This window comes from Pristis pectinata, chromosome 19, assembly GCF_009764475.1.
Source record: "Pristis pectinata isolate sPriPec2 chromosome 19, sPriPec2.1.pri, whole genome shotgun sequence".
NCBI lineage: Eukaryota > Metazoa > Chordata > Chondrichthyes > Rhinopristiformes > Pristidae > Pristis > Pristis pectinata.
This window is the reverse complement of record NC_067423.1, coordinates 37,905,198-37,928,678: the sequence shown is the minus strand read 5'-3', so window position 1 is coordinate 37,928,678 and position 23,481 is coordinate 37,905,198. Positions and strand designations below refer to the sequence as shown.

The 23,481-nt window shown below is 45.8% G+C and overlaps 1 protein-coding gene across 1 annotated transcript; it reads left to right on the top strand.

Annotated features, from left to right (window-relative positions):
* Positions 1-20,358: 20,358 nt before the first annotated feature.
* Positions 20,359-21,573, top strand: LOC127580582 (ATP-sensitive inward rectifier potassium channel 8-like). Its single transcript, XM_052034168.1, has one exon. The coding sequence runs from the start codon at positions 20,359-20,361 to the stop codon at positions 21,571-21,573; it is 1,215 nt and encodes a 404-aa protein (XP_051890128.1).
* Positions 21,574-23,481: the final 1,908 nt, after the last annotated feature.

Below are 23,481 nucleotides of genomic sequence, written 5' to 3'. Positions count from 1 at the left end.
TCATGGACATATATCATGAAATTTGTTGCTTTGTAGCAGCAGTACAGTGCAACACATAAAAATTACTATAAGTTACCAATAAATAAATAAATAGATGATAGTGTGGAAAATGAATAATGATGTAATGTTCATGGGCTCATGGACTGTCCAGAAATCTGATGACAGAGGGGAAGAAGCTGTTCCTAAGACATTGAGTGCGGGTCTTCAGACTCCTGTACCTCCCCCCTGATGGTAGTAACGAGAAGAAGGCATGTCCTGGATGGTGAGAGTCCTTAATGATGGATGCCACCTTCTTGAGGCACCACCTCTTGAAGATGTCCTCGATGGTGGAGAGGGTTGTGTCTGTGATGGAGCTGGCTGAGTCTACAATCCTCTGCAGCCTCTTTTGATCCTGGACATTGGAGCCTCCATACCAGGTGGTGATGCAACCACCAGAATGCTCTCCACCATTCATCTGTCGAAATTTGCGAGAGTCTTTAGTGACATACCAAATCTCTTCAAACTCTAATGAAGTGGAGCAGCTGGCGTGCCTTCTTTGTGATTGCATCAATGTGTTGGGCCCAGGATAGACCCTCTGAGATGTTGACACCCAGGAACTTGAAACTGCTCACCCTTTCCACCGCTGAGCCCTCAATGAGGTCTGATGTGTGTTCTCCTGTCTTCCCCTTCCTGAAGTCCACAATCAGTTCCTTGGTCTTGCTGACTTGAGGGCGAGGTTGTTGTTGTGACACCACTCAACCAGCTGATCTATCTCACTCCTGTACGCCTGATAGATGGCGTTGAGCAGTGCCTAGCCACACAGTCATGAGTGTAGAGAGAGTAGAGCAGTGGGATAAGCACGCATCCTTGAGGTGCACCTGTGATGCTTGTCAGCGAGGAGGAGATGTTACTTACGATCCACACTGACTGTGGTCTCGATAGGGAAGTCAAGGATCAAGTTGCAGAGAGAGCTACAGAGGCCCAGGTTTTGAAGCTTGTTGATTAGTACTGAGGGGATGATGGTGTTGAACGCCAAGCTGTAGTCGATAAACAGCAGCCTGCCGTATGTTTTGCCGTTGTCTAGGTGCTCCAAAGCCAAGTGGAGAGCCAGTGAGATTGCGTCTGCTGTAGACCTGTTGTGGCGGTAGGCAAATTGCAGCAGGTCCAGGTCCTTGCTCAGGCAGGAGTTAATTCTAACCACGACCAACCTCTCAAAGCACTTCACCACAGTAGACGTGAGCGCTACCGGGTGAAAGTCATTGAGACAGCTCACCCTGCTTTTCCTGGGCACCGGTATGATTGATGCTCTTTTGAAGCAGGTGGGAACCTCCGACTGCAGCAGTGAGAGGTTGAAGATGACCTTGAACACTCCAACCAGTTGGTTGGCACAGATTTTCAGTACCCTACCAAGTACACCTCCGGGGCCTGATGCCTTGCAAGGGTTCACGTTCTTGAAGGATGTTCTGACGTTGGCCTCTGAGACAGAGATCACAGGGATCATCAGATGCTGTGGGGATTCGCACAGGTATAGTGTTATTTTCCCTTTCAAAGCGTGCATAAAAGGCATTGAGCTCATCAGGGAGTGAAGCATCACTGCCATTTATGCTGTTAGGTTTCGCCTTATCGGAAGTAATGGCATGCAAACCCTGCCACAGCTGTCTCACCTCACTACAAAGAAGTGATGTGGCAAGTGTACCTACCCACAACACACATTACTCATGAGTCCTCCCAGGAGTTCATACTTGGCATATACATGGGTTCATGAAGTCCTTATGAAGCAGATCACTGGAATATTCAACCGACCTTCCTACTGGCTGGGCAGGAGCTTAGGTGCATTCCCCACACACAGTAAATATCCATAAAATATTTGTGTTCTATAATTCCCTAACTTTTAGCGAAGACCATTGCACTTTGCAAAAACTGATACACCTGAGACTCAAGGAGCCAAACAAGGTATTGTAATCTGTGACTGGGAGTCCCTCAACCTGTGTGGTTAATTAGATACACTCACTGCAGCACATCGAACAATGGCAGCTTTCTTTACTGCACCCAAAATACTGGGCATGCTCAGAACTACATAAAGACTTAGAGTGCAAATAAATACATGAAAATGTACTGACAAAACATAACAACAATAGCACCACATCTTCTCCATGTTTATTAAAAGAATCATTCTAATTCTCCCAGTCTCTATATCACTTTGTTTAAAAGATTCTCTGATATAAAGGTTTCCGTTTGTGCAATGGGCAGAACCTTGTGCTCTCTGAATGCAAAGGCACTATTTGTTTCATCAGCTGAGAATGCTCAGCTCCAATACAACAAGATGTCCATAAGGGAGTGCTGCTGACTGGCACATTCCAGGCTGGAGGAATACTTTCTGAGGCATGCACTGAAGCTTGGTGCGGCCAATGTAAAGGCTCTGTGGGGAAGGACCACAGTCTAGGGTCCTCTGCCACTAGACGTCGAGGGACTAAATCAAGCCCCTCAAAGACTTGAAGTTTGCATCATCCCAGGAGACCACTTAAGTGGCAATGGTGCTCTGTACAAGGCGTGAATACCACTAATGTATAGAACTGTTAACACTGTGAATGTATAGACTGAACGACCCAACGAATGTAAAGACGTTCATGGTGTTTATTTTGTATTTGCATATATTTTTTATCATGAATAAAGTTTATTTTTGAAATTAAAAAAAGCAATCTCTTCAGTCTTGATTATGGGTGGGGCTTTGAAAATCTGTAGATGCCAGAATTCTGAAATAAAAACAGAAAATGCTGAAAACACTCAACAGGTCAGGTAGCAGTGGATGGGATTTTGACTGCTTTGACAATTGAGGTGAAGAACGAAAGAATGCACATTCTTTCATCAGTCATCAGAATTGTTGACTTGTGCATGAGTTTCAAAAACACTGCACAAATTGATGAGTTCTGTTGCACTAGGTTTGATGAACCATCTCTTGTGAAATGGTTGACTTTTCCACGTCTTAGATGGTTCTCCTGAGCACAGCATTCTGCTATGTTATGATAACTGCCACATCATCACTGAAATAGTTCTTTGAGCAATTGTTCTCCATTGATCCCATTCACGTGGTCTTTCTCTCTCAACAGCTTTATTCTCTGAAAATGTCAAAGTTCTTGCTAATTCAAGCAGTTCAGATAACTTGACAACCTTTTCAAGGGCTCTTTGCTGAAGTTACTTTGATATGAGATCTGCAAATGAATTTTCAGTTCTTGCTCAATGTTAGAAATTTCTCATTTTGCGCCATCCAATATCAAATGAGTCATTCACTTCCTGTGCAATGGAACAAAATTTCCTCAAAGACTATATTTTGCTGTGCTGTGAAATATGGACAGTGCAGCTTTTGCTTCTGTATGTTAGCAGATGTAGGCGATTCTTCACTATTGTTGTGTAATAGGAGAGCGTTTTCCTTACACGATCTGTGATTCCAGAACCTTCATTGCTCCTTCAAACCTGAGAAGCCCCTTTTGGCTCAGAATGCACGATGAATGGTGTAGCTGGGCTTGCACTCACCATCTTAAAAGTATTAAACATACTGAGCTTTGCTGCTTATTCAAAGATATATTTTCAATATTGGTTGGCTTGTACAGACTCTGATTAATTGGATCAGGTGTGAGCAGATGGAGGGTTAGCTATCTGTTTACTCAGTTACAGACACAGCAGGCAAGAAATTGGATTAAAAGTCAACAGCAAAAGTACATTGTAAGCACACACACAAATTGAACAAAATGAGAGCAACTGGACTTTTAGTTTGTTCATCTACATTGTTGGTACAATTGTGACCAGTAAGCCTTTGATATGTGTGATTAACTCGGCAAGCTCGTTGCTGAACAATCTGGTTCAATATCTCCTTTCTTTATTATCACACACAAGATACCGGACTTGCTTGGAGTCATACAGAGCATTAAAGAAGAAATAGGCACAGAATTCTTAAAAAGGAAATGTACTAACAAAAGCAACACTGCAGGAAAATAGGGTTTATTTAAGGGACCTTCAAAGACTGCCTCTGGAACATGTCATTGCAGCCAAGAGAGCAGTTATTCACATGCAGCCTTAAAGCAACACTTATTGTTTAGAACCAATATTCTGTACACTACAATGCACAGTCAGACTGAAGTTTGGTGCAGCCAATGCAAAGGCTCTGTGGGGAAGGACCACAGTCTAGGGTCCTCTGCCACTAGACATCGAGGGACTAAATCAAGCTCCTCAAAGACTTGAAGTTTGCATTATCCCAGGAGACCACTTAAGTGGCAATGGTGCTCTGTACAAGGTGTGAATACCACTAATGTATAGAACTGCTAACACTGTGAACATATAGACTGAACGACACAATGAATGTCAAGACGTTCACAGTGTTTAAAAGTAAATATGAGGTTATATTTCATAAAATTCTTTGGCTAGAAATTTTCACTCAATTGCCCCCACAGCATTTTGGATGTACTTTTAGCAAAGTTCCTGTGTGAGCTCCCAAAGAAATCCTAGCCAATATTTACCAGGGAATTAGAAATTATATACATTGGTTGAACCTTGGATTTAATAGAAAATATTGAGGTGGAATCTGTCAGTGCCCTCACAGCTTGGGTTGGTAATATGACTGATAAAGGAGTGGAGGTTCTTCTATTAAATGTTTATCTTTACAGAAGTTATATTTGCTAGTCAAAAGCTAGTAAATACGGTGCTATGACAGCACAGTGGGGCAGCTAGCAAAGCTGCTGCCTCACAGCACTAGAGACCCGGGTTCAATCCTCATCTCTGGTGCTTTGAGGAGTTTGCACATTTTCCCTGTGAGCCTGTGGGATTCCCCCTGGTGTTCCGGTTACCTCTCACATTCCAAAGTCATGTGAGTTGGTGGGTTAATTGGCCACTGTAATTTGCTCGTAACATATAGGTGAGTGGTAGAATCCGGTGGGAGTTGATGACATCATGGACAGAATAAGAGATGGACTTGTGTAAATTGTCAGCAAACACTCAGTGGGCCGAAGGGCCTGTTTCCATGTTGTATGGCCCTAGCTTCCTTTTCTCATTGCTATGAGCTGGGAAGTCAGTGCTGAGTGTAACCTTTTGAGTCAGATTTATTTAACTTCAGGATTTTTTTTTACATGAAATTATAGGACTGATGCATTAAAGATTTCCTGGAATTTCATTTCAGGCAGAAAATTAACTTATAATTGTCTCCATAATGAGAGTCTGGCACACTGTGTCACTTTCCCACTACATATCCCTAATTTACTGGAAACAGAATCGACTAGTCAGGCTCCTGCTTGAAATCAGATGTCAGAATTACCTAAAACGTTGTAGAAATCCGAGAAAGCTTGGCGGACGCCCGCACATCCACTGATTGGTAAAAACAATTAAATGTCATCTCCAATCACTTCAAGAAAAACTAAGCAATCACATCATTTATTAGTTGTTTTTCTTGCAGCAAAACCTCCTGTGGGACTTCACAGAAGTGTTATCAAAGGAAAATTAACACAGAGACACAGGCAAGAGTCATGTTATCAGTGGATCACTGTTTATATCGTGCCTTCTTTAATTGTAAAGGGCTTGGAGTCTAGAAATAGGGACATTTTCTTACAATTGTAGAGGGTGTTGGTGAGTCCACAGCTGGAGTACTGGGCACAGCTTTGATCCCCTTACCTGTGGCAGTCCAGAGGAAATTCAGCAGGCTAATTCTTGGGATAGAAGATTGTCATCACAAAATGCTAAACAGGCTGTGACTCAAGAGATTCTGCTGGGATCTGGGGCACGCACACAAAATGCTGGAGGAACTCAGCAGGTGAGGCAGCATCTATGGAGGGAGATAAACAGTCGACATTTTGGGTCGAGACCCTTCGTCAGGACAGGTAATGGCTGTTTTCTTTGGAATTCAGAAGAATAAGGGGTGATCTTATTGAAACAGTCAGCCGAGAGACTCAGCAGCTTTAAATTCCCGGGCATTAATATATCGGATGACCTGTCCCAGGCCCAGCACATGATGGGTGCAATCACAAGGAAGGCGTGCTAGCATCTTTACTTTCTTAGGAGGTTAAGGAGGTTCAGCTTGTCACCAATCACTCCAACAGCGGGATGTACAGTTGAAAGTATCCTGACTGGTTGAGTCATGGTCTGGTACGGCAATTCAAATATGCAGGAACATAAGAAGCTGCAGAGAGTTGTGGACTCAGCCCAATATATCACGGGCACATCCCTCCCCACCATCAGTGGTATCGATACAAGGCATCTTCTCACAGCTACCATCGGGCAGGAGGTACAGAAGCCTGAAGTCCCACACCACCAGGTTCAAGAACAGCTACTTCCCTTCACTCATTCAGTTCTTGAACCAACCTGCACAATCCTAATCACTACTTCAGTATAGCAACACTATGACCACTTTTATCATTTGCATTAAAATGGATTTTGTATTTTTTTAAATTCTATTTGTGTTCTTTCTTGCAAAAATTGTGTATAATTTATGTTGAGTTCATGTTTTTCTTGTGAATGCTGCTTATCTGATGCTCTGTGCCTGTGATGCTGCTGCAAGTAAGCTTTTCATTGCACCTGCGCACGCATGAACTTGTGCAGATGACAATAAACTTGACTTTGACTTTGAAACGTCTACGTTGCCAAAGGGGCATGAAAGGGTAGATGTCGAGATGTTTACACTCGTGGGGCAGCCTTGAACGAGGGGACATAGTTTCAGGGTAAGGGGTCAGTCATTTAAAACTGAGGTATGTATAAGTTTTTCTTGCAGAGGCTGGTGGAAATATTTAAAGTGGAGGTACATACATCTTTGAATGATTGGGGAATTGAAGTCTATGGGGATCTGGCACAGAGGAGTTGCTGAGGTCTGAGGCAGACCAAGCATGTTCACATTGAATGGTGGAGAAGGCTTGAGAGGCCAGGTGGTCTTTTCCTGTTTCTATTTCCTTGTGCAACAAGTAATCTACTGGAGGAATTCAGTGGGTTGAGCAGCTTCAGTGGGGGGAGGGGGGAAGGAACGTTTCAGGTTGAAACCCTGCATCAGGATCCTGCTATCGGGTTTCGATCTGAAGTGTCGACAACTTCTTTCCTCCCACAGACGCTGCTCCACCCGCTGAGTTCCTCCAGCAGATTGTTTGTTGCTCCAGATTCCAGCTTCTGCAGTCTCTTGTGTCTCCCTCTATTTTCTTGTGTTCCTGTGAAAATTTTCAGGACCTATAGAAACAAAGGACTGCAGACGCTGGAATCCAGATGAAAAACACGATGATGCTAGAGGAACTCAGCAGGCCAGGCAGCATCCGTGGAGAAAAGCAGTGTCCTGAAGAAAGGTCCTGAACTGAAATGTCGACCGCCTGCTTTTCTCCACGGATGCTGCCTGGCCTGCTGAGCTCCTCCAGCATTTTAATTCAGGACCTATCTTGCGTGTGATGTGGTGCCATCTAGAACTGGCAGTAATCTTTTAAATCCTTGGAAAAAATAGTTATTTATTTTCTTCATGATTCATCGCCCGCAACACCAGCGTTTATTGCTCATTTCTAATTACCATGAAGGAGCTGGTGGTGAGCCACTTTCTTGAACTGTTGCATCTCCTCTTGTGTGAGTACCCCAGAAGGTTGTTGGATAGAGAGTTCAAGGATGTAGATCCAGTGGGAATAAAGGGACAGCAATACATTTCTGAGTTAGAATTGCATATGGCTTGGCGAGGAGCCTGCTGGTGGTGGTGTTCTTTGTCTTTCTTTGTACAGTAGACCTGAGAGGTGCTGTTGGAGCAGCCTAGGTGAGCAACTACAGTACAGCAACTCTGTGCCAGTGATGGAGGGAGTACGTGTTTAGGAACACAGAAACATAGAAAATAATGACAGGAGCAGGCCATTCGGCCCTGCATGCTTGCTCCACTACTTGATAAAGTCCTGACTGATCATTGAAATTCAGTTTCCTTTTCTTGCTTTTGACCCATATCCCTTGATCTCTTTCACCATTAGCACTATATCTATCTCCTCCTTGATTATATTTAACAATTTGTCCTCAACTGCCTTCTGTGGTAGAGAATTCCACAGATTCACCACTCTGGGGTGGCTGATGGAGTGTCAGTCAAGTAGGCGGCTCTGTCCTGGGTGCTGGCAAATTTCTTGAAAGTTGCTGGAGCTTCGGATTTGTGAAGAGTCATCTATTGTGTTCTTGATTTTTGCCTTATGAAAGGTCTTCGGTTGTCAGGAGATGTGTCACTTGGCTTAGGATACCTAATCTTTGACCAGCTGCAAGAGTTGTGGTATTTTTGTGGCTGCCTCCACTGAGTTTCTTGTCGATGTGACCCCAAATATTGATGTGGCAGGACTCAGTGATGGTAACACCATGCAGTGTGAAGGAAAGTTCGTTAGACCCTAACTTGTTGGAGACAGTCAATGCCTAACACTTTGGTGGTGCAAATATTACTTGCTACTTATTATCCCTGACTGTTGTCTTGGCCTTGTAAGCATGGGCTGCTTCTTTTGTTGAGGAGTTTGGAATAGAACTGAATATGTGCAATCATCTGCAAACATCCCCACTTCTGATTTTATGTTGGAAGTCACTGATGGAGCAGCTGAAGATGGACGCTGCCCTGAGGAACTCCTGAAATGATATCCTGGGATGATTGATCTCCAACAACCACAACTATAATTCTTTGTGCAAGGATGACAAGCTGTGATTGTATTCTTTGGAATTTAGAAAAATGATGGGTGATCTTATTGAAACAGTCAGCTGAGAGACTCAGCAACTTTAAATTTCTGTGCATTAATATATTGGATGACCTGTCCTGGGCCCAGTACATGCTGGCATGACTCCAACCACTGGAGTGATTTTCCTTCGAACCCCATTTACTTCAGGTTAACCAATAGGCCTTGTTGCCGCAGTTGGTAAAATGCCACCTTGATGTCAAGGGTGGTCACTCTCACCTCACCTGAAGAATTCTCTAGTCCATGTTAACACAGTCAGTGAGAACTGCCAACACTTTGCTTATGATTGAAGGGAGACTAACTCTACTGAGAGGGTCTCTAAGAGAACCTGGCAGGAGACTATCAGTGATCGGGACAGCCAAGGTCCCAGGACGGTAATCATGGAGGTAGATTGGTGGGTGAACCCGAACATTGACTACGGTGACTCTTCGCGATCAAGTGGCTGCCTGATGAGAGGTTAACCTGCTGACGTAGGGGGGATCCCAATGCTGATTGAGAAACCAATCTAACACCCTTTTCTAGCAAATTACATGCTATAACCAAACAGTTCCATCAGGATGGTGGCAGCAACGAGCGCCTCAGGAGGAGGACACGGGATCGGAAACACTATCAGAGCGGTGGTGAAGGACCTCAGCGAGGGGAACCCCTTCACCAAGGACCCCTTCATCAAGAAGGTCCTACTGGAGTGCTGCAAGTTTGAGGTGAAGGACATCTACTGCCTCCAAGACTTCCTAGGTAATGAGTACTTCAAGTACTTGGCAGGTTGGCAGAAGATGCTACAGGACTTTCGGGAGAGGGGGAGTGAGGCTCCGCTGTCACTGCTGAAGACACACCCACTCTTCACCCTCGCCACCCAGAAGGAGCATGAGATAACAGTGGATGTTCAGTCCACGTGTGCCTGTTGCGGATGTCCTCACCTTCCTGGCTTGTTATGTCGAGGGAGCAGGAAGCTGTGTGGACATCAGAGACCTGTTTGGGATTTGGACCAGCAAGTGACAGATGAAGGTCATGCTAAGGGTGGATGCTAAAGGTGCCATCATCCACGCTCCCTCAGTGTTTGCTATCGGAGAGGACCATGGGTACATGGTGTATGCAGGACAACCCAGACTGTGCTGTAACTGCAACAAGTCCGGACATGTGGTAGCCCAATGAACTGCAGGCAAGAAGGCCACCAAACCAAGGACTGCAGAGAAAGCAAAATTTGCAACCTGTGTGGGGAGGCAGGCCATCTCTACAAGGCCAGCCCCAAGCGTGCCTGTACCTATGCACAGGCAATAAGAGGGGGAGTTGGCACTGACAACGCCCAGAGGAATGCTGACAACCCCGCGCCCCCCCCCCCCCCCCACCCCGTCCACCCCCCACAAGTGCACAGGCCCCAGCAGAGACTGAGACCAGGGCTGAGGAAAAGCCAATTGCCTTGCGCTCCCAACCCCCAGCCACAAGCTCCCAGGACCCTCCCCAAGAGGAGGAGTCAATGGAAGAGGAGAGGGCAGAGGGACAAGAAGGGGAACGGCAGGTGGTGAAAAGAAAAAAGTCCCAGAAGACACCACCCAGGAGATAACGGGCTGCGGAGAGTAAAAGCAATGAGAAGAAAAGGGCAATGCAACAGACAGAAGCCAGCAACCTCTCCTCGTCGGAGGGTGAAACCAATATGGGAAACCATTGACACAGGCAGAGGAAGCACCAAAATGGAGGGGGAAAAGGAAGAGAGGAGGACACAGACAAATACGAGTGAGGAAGAAATTCAGCCTGCGGCCCCCCCCAACTCCAGGAGACCGAGGGCAGCACAGAGGCCACCAGCGCACCCCAGCTCCGGGAGACCGGGAGTTGTACAGAGGCCAATGGCCCCCAGCTCCAGGAGACCGGGACCAGTACGACATCCAACACATCCCAGCTCTGAGAGACGGAGGGGTACAGAACAAACAGAGCCAGAGGGCAGAACAGGAACAAGAGACTAATCTCCTCCCAGTGACACCAACAGCATCGGCCACATCCTAGGGAGGACCATCCCAGTACTGAGCCCAAAAACAGTGAGGCAGTTCAGCAAGGCTGTGGACATGAGGGCTCAGGCTGATTGACAATGGACAGTATTTGTGATCCCTGAACTCAAATAACTGTGGAGATAAATCTGGCATCTCTAGACGTGCGCAGTGTGAAGAGCACTGTGCGATGTGTGAACACCTTGCAATATTTCGGCAAGGTAAAGGAAGATGTGACTTTTTTACAGGAGTGTGGGTTGCCACACCTCCACAACTATCAGAGTTGGTCGCAATGGTGGTCCCAGGGATTGCCCTGGGTCGTGGGGGAATGATAGTTGTACATCCGGCCTGGGAGTTCTGCTGTGGGGAGGTAACTTCTCTATCACTGAAGTCAAAGAGGTGCTGGGGGGATGGCTCCTTGTGGCTGATGTAAAGTACCAGAACAATCCACTCCGGCTAGTTAATGTGTACACCTCAGCTGTGCTGAGCGAGTGGCTAGCTGTCCTCAAGCAGCTCCCACCGTCCCTGGCAATGTCCCTACCAGTCGTTCTGGCCGGTAACTTCAACTGCATCATTGATGCGGCTGGACAATCCGTCAGTGCTGATAGGAGACTGGATGGCACCTCCAGACTCCTGATGGGAAGGGTTAAAGATGCAAAGTTGTGCGACGCCTTCAGCACCCCTGCAGGTGGAGCACAGCCACAATACACTTGGACTGGAACGGACAGCTCAATACGGTGCCGGATAGACTTCCTCTTCACATCGAAGGCAGTCATGGTCAGATCCACCGACATCACGCTGGTGTTCTTCTCTGACCACTGCCTCCTTCAAGCCTCCTGTCACCTGGAGGAGGACCTGAAGGCAGGCAGGGGGACATGGAAGTTGAATGTCAAGCTGCTGACCCCAGAGAACACTGAGGAACTAAAGAGGGATTACACAGGTTGGAGAACTGGGAAGCCCCTCTTGACTCCCGATTCACTGGTGGGAAGCAACCAAGGAGAACATCAAGAGGTTCTTCATCCTCAAAGGTGTCCAGAAAGCTAGATAGTCAGAGGGAACTGTGCCACTCCAGACAGACTTTGTAGCAGCTTCTCCTTCTGCAGTCGAGGGTGGGGATGTGAGGGAGGGAACTCCGAGAGGTAAAGAGCCAGCAAGCTGCACTCTTTGCCTCTGAATCCGCAAAGATCATCTTCAGATCCAGGATCCAGCTTCTTCTTCTGAAGGTTCACAAGGGGATCTCTGTGATCTACAGCCTTAAGGAAGAGGATGGCTCAGTAGTATCCTCACAGACAGACATACCAAGGATCTGCAGATCCTTCTATGCCAGTCTGTATGACCGTACAACCACAGACAGCACAGCCTCCCAAAATTTCCTGTCCTCTATCATGGAGGTGCTAGACGACAGCAAGCAGGATGGTCTGGATCAGCCACTGTCCCTGGAGGAGCTCTGACTGGCTCCATCCATTCCCTAGGCACGAATAAAACCCCCAGAAGTGATGGCTCACCAGCAGAGTTGTACTCGGCTCTGTGGGACTGGATGGGCCTGGGCCTGCTGGAAGTGTACAACGCTATGCTTCTGGCTGGCAGAATGTCAGACTTCATGAGGAAGAGCATTATCACACTCACTGACAAGCAAAAGGCAGAGAAAGAGGACACAGCAGGAACTGGAGACCCATTTCACTGTTGAATGTGGACTATCAGATTCCGTCCAAGGCCATCGCCAACCGGGTCAAGTCTGCTCTGGGACAGGTGATCCACCCAGACCAAACCTGTGCTGTACCTGGCAGGAAAATCTCTGACAGCCTTGCGCTGCTCAGGGATACTATCACCTATGTGCAGGACAGAGGGGTGGGTGTCTTCCTGGTCAGCTTGGACCAGGAGAAGGCCTTCGACAGGATATCGCTCGCGTACATGTTGGACATGCACTCCAAAATGGGTTTTGGGGAGGGAGTCAGCTGCTCCACACAGATATCTGTAATGCATTCCAAATCAATGGGTGGGAGACAGATAGTTTCCCCATCAAGTCTGGAGTCAGGCAGGGTTGTTCATTCTCCCCTGTCCCGTTCGTGTGCTGCATAGAACCCTTTGCTGAATCCATCAGGAAGGACAAGAGCATCAGAGGGGTGACGTTGCCAGGCAGTGGAGGCACACAAGTCAAAACCTCCCTGTACATGGACGACATCGCCGTCTTCTGCTCGGATCCACAGTCAGTTCGCAGATCGATCAGCATCTGCGACCAGTTCGAGTTGGCATCTGGGGCCAGAGTCAACCCCAGGAAGAGCGAGGCCCTGCTCTTCAGTAACTGGCCCGACCGATCCAACGTCCCCCTCACCGTCAGGTCTGACTACCTGAAGGTGCTGGGGGTCTGGTTCGGAGGGGCTGAGGCATGTAACAAGAATTGGCTGGGATGGATTGGGAAGGTAAAACAAAACTGGGTTTGTGGAAATGGTGTTCTCTGTCCATAACTGGGAAGAACCTGGTCATCAGGTGTGATGTGCTCTCAGGGCTGCTATACTTGGCGCAGGTGTGGCCTGTTCCTCGCTCCTCTGCCTCGGCAATCACCTGAGACATCCCTCCATTTTTATCTGGGGATCCAAGATGGAGCAAGTCCGACAGGTCACGGTGCACAAGTCCCCTGAGAATGGGGTCAAAAGTGTACCTAACATTGGCCTCATCCTGATAACCACCTTCGTGTGTGGCTCTATCAGTAGGTGTGTGGACTCCAAGTACGTTGGCACCAAGTGTCACTACATGCTGAGGTTCTACCTATCCCTTGTGTTGTGGAAGATAGGCCTGGCCCCTCTGCCACGCAATGCCCCCGTCAGCTGGACATTGCCGCACTACTTGTCCTTTGTGGAAGAGTTCTTCCAAATAAGCACCTTTGACCACAAGTCCATCAGAGAGTGGTCAGTGCGGAACATCCTGCAGATACAGCAGGACAGGGACACTATGGTGCAAACGGTCCTGGTGCAAACAGTCCAAACCATATGGCAGAACACGTCATCGCCAGATCTGCCCAACAAGCACCAAGACCCCGACTGGCTGGCGGTGAGACGTGCCCTCCCAGTCAGGGCCTTCCTCTACAGACGACATATTACCCCCAATGCACGCTGCCCTTGGGAGGACTGTAGAGGGAAAGAGACGGTCACCCACCTCTTTGCAGATTGTGGATTTGCTAAGAAGGTGTGAGGAAGGATGCAAGGGTCCATGTCCCAGTTCATCCCCAGCAGCAGCGAGACCCTCTGATCTCCGGACTGTTCCCGGGGACACACACACGGAGGTGGACATCAACTGCTGCTGGAAGGTCATCAACTCAGTGAAGGACGCCCTTTGGTCTGCCCGAAACTTGTTGGTCTCTCAGCGCAGCGAGATGTCCGTCGGGGAACGCTGCCGACTGGCACGTTCCAGGCCGCAGGAGTACGCGCTGAGGGACGCACTGAGGCTGGGCGCAAGGGCTCGGTGAGGAAGAACCACGGTCTAGGCCCCTTCTGCCACTGCATATGGAGGGGCTGAGTTGGGTGGGGAAGCCCCTCAAACAATGAAAGGGGTATCACTTCCGGGAGCCACGTGAGTGGCAGTGGTGCTGTGTTTGTTTGTGTGTTTTTTTTCCTCTTTAAAGTTTTACACTACCAAATGTAACAACCATGAATGTTGTTTTTTGGGGTTTTTTTGCACTGTTTCTTCCTTTGTATATACTTATTATTATGAATAAAGTTTATTTTTGAAATAAAAAAATGATTGAAGGGAGACTGATCAGTCTGACCGGATTTGCGCTACGATTTGTGAACAAGATGCACCAGGACAATTTTCCACCTTATCAGTTACATGCTGTGGTTGTAACTGTACTGGAACAGCTTGGCCGGAGGTGCAGCTAGTCCTGGAGCACAGGTCTTTAGTGCTAAAGCTGGGATGTTGTCTGGTCCTATTGCCTTTACTGTGTCCAGTGCTCTTAGCCATTTCTTGATATAGAGTGATCCTAATTAGCTAGAGACTGGCTTCTGTAATGGGTAAGGATCTCAGGAAGGAGCCAAGATGAAGCACCTATTCAACACTTCGAGCTAAGCATAACTGCAGATGTCTCTGTCTTTTCTTTAGCACTTACGTGCTGGGCACCACCATCTTTGAGGATGAGGATGTTCCTCCTGTTAGCCACTTAATTGTCCAGCACCATTTACCACTAGATGTGTTAGGACTGCAAAGCTTCTGTGTGACCCCTTAGTCACAGAAGCACTTAGCTCCATACATACATGGTTAGCAACGTTTTGTCCAGTTTCACAAAGCTAGCACCTTGTCCTTCTCTTTTTCAATCCTTTTATTAATTTTCAAATTAATACAGATTAATACATATAACATTGGTAATTATACACGTAATACAAAGAGATCGGGAGGACAATCATGAAGTATATTGTCCTTCTCAAGTATTCCTGGTGCTGCTCCCAGTATGCCTTCTGAACTCTTCACTGGGAAGCAGTGATCCCTAGCTTGATGGTATGAGGAATATGCTAAGTCTAGGTCTAGAGGTGACAGTTGTGATGGCGTAAATTTCTGCTGCCACTGATGGTCAAAGCATCTCATAGGTGCCAGTTTTGAGCTGCCAGATCTGTCCTGTGTCTCTCCACTTCGGATGTTTTGTTGTGCTACAAAACACAATGGAGGCTATCAATGTCTCCACAAGGACTCTGCAATAGTCACTTCTACCTATGGTGTCGTGGACAGATGCATCTGTCATAAAATAATGTAACCTTTTTATTAATAACGGTAATTTGCAAAAGTCAGGAGGCATTCATCCTCTGAGTATTGAAGCCAGAGTATGCCTACTGACTTTTGCAAATTACTGGGAGAGAGGATACCACACAGAACCAGGCTGACAGCTATGTTCTTCAGGAATTCAGGGTGGAAAATATGCTTCAAATGATCAAAAGCTATATGGGTAGGAACATCTGCCTCGTAAATCATATTCTGTAATTTTAATGCAAAATATAAGATTTAGGATTTTGAAAGAAGGGATGTTCTATCTATGAATAATGTTAGGAATTAAAATGGGCAGCACAAGTATAATATAACCTAGAAATCATCAGAATATATTGTGGATATAATTTAGCGCACTGTGTGCTGATCATAATAATGATATCTACTAGCTAAAATTTAATGTAATGCTGTCTTTTATTACCAAGCTAATTTTGTTTGGGTGACTTTTAGATTGAAGGTGGGTTCAAAGGTCCCCCCAGATGCCCTGACTATATATTCAGTTTAACATCGGATTACATCTTGCCGTGTCTTGCAGACTTTTTATCTTCATTCCCTGCGATGAGATGGCTGAGACAGGTGCAAAAGCAAAATATGGTCAATTCTAGAAACCTGAAATAAGAGGAGGAAATGCTGGGGACATTCAGCAGGTCACACGACAAGTGTGCAGAAAGAAACAGAGTGAACATTTCAAATCAACAATGCTTCATCAGCACTGGAAGATGTTAGGATTAAATGGATTTCATGCAAATAGGGAGCCATGGAATGGAGGGAAAGAAAAAATGAGAGGTGTGGGTGATAGGCTGGAGGTCTGCAGTCGTTAAGCACAAAAGGGGTAATAGTGCAAGGTAAAAGGGATTGCCAAGGGTTGCCTAGATTATGTCCATACAGTGAAAAAAATTAAAATGTTGACACAAAACCACAAGAAAATAGGAGCAGGAGTAGACCACCAGATCCCTCAAGCCTGCCCTGCCTTTCATTATGATCATGGCTGATCTCATCTCCTCTTCTGTACCGGTTCTCAATTGCCCTCAGTCCCCTGATCCTACACAAATATATCTACCTCCTCTTTATCATCGGTATTGGGTAAACTCCCCATCACCCAGTGGCAAGAATCCTTTGATTTTTCATATAAAGATCAGCAGGATGTATTTTTATTTATTTTAATATGAAGGATTGGTTGAATGAACACAGAAGGTATTTTCAAACCAAAGCACTTTATGTCATAAAATGACATAAAGCAACAATTCCTCCCCCACCCCACAGATGCTGCTTGATGCATTGAGCTCTTCCAGCAGATTGTTGCTCCAGATTCCAGCATCTGCGGTCTCTGTGGCTCCACTTTATGTCGTTATCTTTCAAAGAATGGTAATATTCAAGAAGAATTATAACATTTCTACAGTAAGTTTGCATAAAGCTTTCCATTGCAGTCAATCCAGCATTGAAATGGGAGGGTTACACTTTTAAACAATATCATTGGCTGCAAAGTACATCAGGGTATCCTATAGTAATGTAAGGTGCTACATAAATGCAAGTCTTTTTTTACTAGTACGAGGAGATGTCTCACAGTGCATATTATACTGAATAACACTGTGATGTGATTCATGGACACTTTTACATCTTGGGTTGTTAATGAGGTAGCACAGGAACATCTTGGATTTGATCACTAATGGAATGCAAGACTTTCTCACTTAACTGATGTGAACCATTCTGTAACAAAAAAATAAAACTGTTCTGTTCTTATTGCTAGCAAGACTGAAGGTTATAGGTTGAATAGCAGATAAAATATCAAATACCTTACAGAACACAATGTTCCCCTGGTCCTGCATGATTCTGCAAAGCAGCAGGTTAAGGTTGACAAAACAGTCTCTCAACTACTCTTACCAAAAACGGAAAAAGTTGAAGAATTTAACCGTTCCCAATAATTCTACTTCTTATGAAGAAGGCTAGTTAAAGGCAGCAGTCCAACATTAGGCAAAGTGAAGTGTTGAGGGCATGGTAAATGAAAAGATAGTTAAGCAAATTTGAGTGAGGATTCTACCATACCAGTCGGAGAAACTGAATTTAATTTAATAACCTAAAATCAAAAATGGACAAATGCTATATGTAAAAAAATAACCAAATTACTGAAGTTCTTAAAGAAAGTCAACTTGCTGCCTAAATCTCATCTGACCTACATGACTCCATCCCCATACCAACATGATGGATTCTTAACTGCACTCTGAGGATAGCCCAGCTAATTCCTTGTAGTTATTACTGGAGAAAGCCCACCACCTAACTCTACTGCTTATTTTCCCTGGAGCGAAGGAGGCTGAGGTGTGATCTGTAGAAGTACTGTATATAAGATCATGAGAGGCATGGATAGTGTAGACAGTCAAAATTATTTTCCCATGGTAGAGGTATTAAAAACAAGAGCGCATAGGTTTAGGGTGAGAGAAAAGAGTTTTAAGGAGGATCTGAATGGTAAGTTTTTTACACAGAGAATGGTTGATGTGTGGAATAAGTTGCCTGAGGAGGTGGTGAAATCAAGTAGAATTGCTACATTTGAGAGGCATTTAGACAGACACTTAAATAGGCAAAGCGTAGAAGGATATGGACCTAATGTGGGCAAATGTGATTAGTGTAGTAGGCAAAAAAGTTGGCATAAATGTGATGGGCCCAAGGTACAACTCTACGTCTCTGTACTCTCTCTGACCCTCTTGTCATTTTAACTAGACATGGATAATCACTAATGACCTTGCTAGTCAAGCAGAAAACGAAAGGATAATACTTTATTAAAGTTAAGTTTGAGAAAATTATCAACCAATTAATTTTAACATTAATGTGCCGAGTTGAAAATATTTTCTGGAATTCATTCTGAATTTCTGTTGCACTTTCTACTGTGAGTCACCCAATGATTATTACAGGCACTTTGCAAATAAAAGTTGATATTGTGCTTTGTAGGAAAGATTGGAGTGGGTGAACTGTTTTTATTTGCTTCAATCCTTACTTTGTATGCATTGGTACAATGGCCATGTTCATGGAAGTCCACAGTGGCTGAGGACAGACTTTGTGGTTGATGCATCATGATGCCCTGACAGAACTTTTACCCAGTTTAATTTTAACTGGCAGACTCATGATCAGCTGAGTGTCTCGATTATGATACCTTTTCTTTCTGTCAGTGTTAAGAATGCAATTGACAGCCTTGGATATTTCAACCGTCTTCTCATTTCAGCCGCATATTATTTCAGGCTCTGATTTTTTCTTCGCCTCCATCAGAGCTTAGCTGAGAGACAGGGAAATGCAAAAGATGTTAAAATCATTTGGATTTTTGCAGCACATTTTAGATGGGTCACTTAAAATTTACTTTATTTAATATCTTTCAGATCATGATGAAAATTACCATGGATTTGATATTGAATAAGAATTTTCCACTAAGATGCAGTGTTTGTACTCATAAGATCCAATGTACAACTGTTCAGTTCTCTGCTGTAAGTACCCTTAGGGTGGCCCAATGGTGCAGCGGGCAGTGCTGCTGCCCCACAGCTCCAGTAACCTGCATTTGATACTGATCCTTGGTGCTAACTGTGTTAGCATGTTCTCTTGTGGAATTCCCCAAGATGCCTAGGTTATCTCCCGGGCTGCTTGGTATCATAAATTGACTGCTGTAAATTGCCTCTAGTGTATGTGGGTGGTAGGACAATCAGTAGGAGTTAGAGGCATGTGACGGGGAATAGATTACAGGGAAATAAACGGAGGGATTGCACTGAGAGGCGAGTTGGACTACGTTGTAAGAAAACACATTACACATATACATAATATTTAACAAAATACAATACATTTCCAGCGTTGAAAAGGAGACAACATCTGCTGCAATCAGCAATCTGCTTATTGAAGCAAAGGTCGACAAATTCGTTTCTCCCCACAGGTTCTGCTCGACCCGCTGAGTTGCCCCGGCAGTTACTTGCTCCACATTCCAGCATCTTCAGACCCTTGTGTCTCCAGACAACATCTGCTCTCTCCCTACCCTACCAAGCCTCTCTATGGCCTTTACTTGGCCACCTAGCAGCCTTTGATTATTTAAAGCAACGCGGGGGTTGTATAATGATGTTGAACAAGGTGGGTCCTCAGCAATTGAAGCGTTCAGTCCTTTCTCTCTATAAGGTCCAAGGAAGAGACACCCCACCAGCACAAATTCCCGCGCCAGACTGTTCACCTTCTAGATATAACTTCAGCCGGCATAAACCATAATTGTTGTTATTTTACAAAGTCTTGGAATCTGACAGCGAGGGATCCCAGTTCCAACACTAAATAAAAGTCGCCAATCATGCGCAGCGTTACGACTTTGAATGAGTACAGTATGGAAACCAGCCAATGTTTTAATAAATAAGTTTAAGAGAGACTGCTCCAAAACAGGCTTCGCCCGCGCAGTCAGACAACGAAGGTTTCATGAAACTCTCTCCCCTACAATTACGACTGGATTTCGTTGCACGGAGCCGGTCGCCTCCAGTGTTAATTTCAGACAGACTCCTTGAAGAACACATGCATTAGATGGAAAGTCCGCCCACAAACGTCATAAGGTTTGTGGCTGAAAGCTAATGAAGAGAGAAACTGGACTCATCTGTGGACGTAACCTGCCCAGCCACGCCCCCCAAGAATTAGGAGCAGCGAGCGAACAAAATCCAGTGTGTGGCCGTCTGACTTTCGGGATCATTGTGTTTCCTCACTCTTGCCAACCCCGCACTGGATGGACCAACTTGTCAAGTGGATCTTGAGCAGCACAGAGAGGAGGTAACCTTAGCTGGTTGGCCAATTCCCGAGTGTGATTTAACTCCCAAAGGAGGGAGAGCGAGCCAGGAGTCCTGGGGAACAGAGAATGCTTCTCTTAATCTGCAGTTTGGACGCCTAAGTGAGGTTGTACAACGGGAGCACGGTGGGTGCTCGGAATCTCCTGCCCCGTGTGAAGCCAGGACTATGCTGCCAGAATGTTGGCCAGGAAGAGCATCATCCCAGAGGAGTACGTCCTGGCCCGGATCGCGGCTGAGAACGTCCGACAGCCCCGCTACACCGTGCGCCCTCGCCAGCCCCGCTTCATTGACAAGAACGGCGCCTGCAACGCGGCTCACAAGAACATCAGGGAGCAAGGTCGCTTCCTGCAGGATGTCTTCACCACGCTGGTGGACCTGAAGTGGCGTTACACCCTCTTCATCTTCACCATGTCCTTCCTCTGCAGTTGGCTGCTCTTCGCCATGATGTGGTGGCTGGTGGCTTTCGCCCACGGAGACCTGGACCACGGGCAGAGCTCGACCTTCGAGCCGTGCGTCACCAAGGTGAGATCCTTCACCTCGGCCTTCCTCTTCTCCATCGAGGTGCAGGTCACCATCGGCTTCGGCGGCAGGATGATGACCGAGGAGTGCCCCACGGCCATCACCGTGCTCATCATGCAGAACATCTCGGGCCTGATCATCAACGCCGTCATGCTGGGCTGCATCTTCATGAAGACGGCTCAGGCTCACCGCAGAGCAGAGACGCTGATCTTCAGCCGGCACGCAGTGGTCGGCCTGAGGAACGGCAAGCTCTGCTTCATGTTCAGGGTGGGCGACCTGAGGAAGAGCATGATCATCAGTGCCTCGGTCAGGATGCAGGTAGTGAAGAAGACCACCACCACCGAGGGAGAGGTCATCCCGATCCACCAGATCGACATCCTGGTGGACAATCCCATCGACACCAACAACATCTTCCTGGTGGCTCCGCTCACCATCTGCCACGTTATAGACAAGCGGAGCCCTCTCTACGACATCTCGGCCAGCGACCTGCAGAACCAGAACCTGGAGGTGATCGTCATACTGGAAGGAGTGGTGGAGACCACCGGCATCACCACTCAGGCCAGGACGTCCTACATCGCCGAGGAGATCTTGTGGGGCTACCGCTTCGTCCCGATCGTGACCGAGGAGGACGGGACCTACTCGGTGGATTACTCCAAGTTCGGCAACAGGGTCAAGGTGGCCACTCCTCGCTGCGCCGCCCGGGAGCTGGATGAGAAACCGTCCATCCTGATCCAAACCCTGCAGAAGAGCGAGCTCTCGCACCAGAACTCCCTGAGGAAACGCAACTCCATGAGGCGAAACAACTCAATGAGGAGGAACAACTCTTTCTTAAATAAAGTGCAGTTTTTCACTCCAGATAGCACAGAGTACTGATTAGTTCGATCGTTAACTGGGGTATGAATTCAAAGACTTTTACCAAAGTGCAAGCATTTATTGTTTGGAAATAATACACGGTTTGAAACTAGACGTGCCTTGCAGACTGAGATAGCTCCAATAAAACCGTTACTTTTCTTTCTACGGCCAGAAGGAATTTCATTACGCTCTAGGGGCACATTTCAGCGATCTTAAGTGTATTTTTTTTTCTGTTGTATGTTCTGTAAACCGAGTAGAAACTTAGCAAGTGCTTCACAGTTCTGCAAGACACTTTGCAGTTTGCCATGAATTTGCCTTGGACTTCATTGGTCATGCCTCATTTATTGATGGAGCTCTCAGCCAATGGGTTGGAAGATGCGTCACAGTTCTCCCAGGTCTCAATTTAATTTTAATAAGCAAGGGGACGTTTCAGTTGACGGTTTTGTTAGGCGAGGGTCACCCTTATGTTTTTTTTTCTTTTTGTTGTTGCGGCTAGGTTGAGGACCTGGTGCTCCCTGAAGTGTTTCTCGTCACGCCCATCGCCCTTGCATCTTGCCCCAGCTCCCACTATTATTTTGGCAGATGTCCCAATACTGAGCTCAGTCCCCTGTCTTGCCTTTCTTCAGCCTCTCAGTTTACATGTCTGTGGAAATTATTTAAATTGGAATCCATTTATCTCTATTTAATTAGTTCAGTTGAAAGAAATTGGCTGAACAAACTGCTGATCCTATTTCTTTGTTTCTTTGAAGAGTGGTCTGAGCCCCGTTTGACCCGGCATAGCAAGGGACAGATATTCCTGAAACAAAAGTGCAATACAGATAGATTTTTGTAGAGGGGGATGGGGGAATAGGACTTACAGAAGCCCTTTAAAAAGGGAACGGAAGGGTGAAGGAGCTGGATCTTGTTATGAGTTTTGCCAGTTGCCGGTTCTGTTACTGCAGCATATAATAGACTGAGCTTGCGACACCATGTATATGGTTTTTCACAGGAAGAATGCCCTCAGAACGTGGTTTATGTATTGCTAATATACTATACTGAGACTTCTCCTGAGCCTTAGAGCAAATGGAATATAAACAATGCTGTTCTGTAACTCTTTCTACTCAAATATGCCCATAAAATTTACAAGGAGTGGAGACATTACTGTGTGAAGAGTGAGGGCTAATAAAGATGTCAAAATATCTAGTGATTTGCTGCTCAGTAAGCCATTTATTATTGAGGCAGGGTTTGTACAATCGTTAAATTGCCTGTAGCAGTTCTCCACAAAAGAGAATTGGCTCATTCTGTCTGGGTATGTGGTTAGTATAAATACTAAAGTGTGGCACCACTTTTCCAACCATTGTGAAATTATAAGGCCATTAGGGCTGCACTTATCTGGCCATTTGTTTAACATGTGCTTGAAAGTTAAAGTAGTAATTGTCATTGCTGAATATGGCCATTTTTTCACTATTTTAATCCTCAACAGATACATAGTTCTAATGGCTGCCTCAGACTAGGAAGTATAAATGACATCTTTAATCAAATAAATACAAAAATTGCTGGAAGTACCTGTGGAATAAGAAGCAAAGTTAGCCTTTCAGGTTGAAGTGATGGAGACTGTGGCAATTCTGATTCATGGGCAGAGTGAAGGAGTGTTTTTAACCTAAAGCATTGTCTCTGTTTCCATTCCCACAGATGCTGCTTAACCCGCTGAGTGTTTCCAGTATTGTCTGTATTTATTTCAGATTTGCAGTATCTGCAGTACTTTGATGTTCGTTTACCTTTAGTACAATACTTGAAAACATATCGCTGGCAGATTTCTCAATGTTGGGTGAAGTAATTTGAACAAGATGCTGACTTTTAAGTGCAGCAGCATACTTCATTGCACAGAATGGATTATTATGCTGCTAATATGTAGCTGTATCTACAATGACTGTAAATAGGTACATCAAG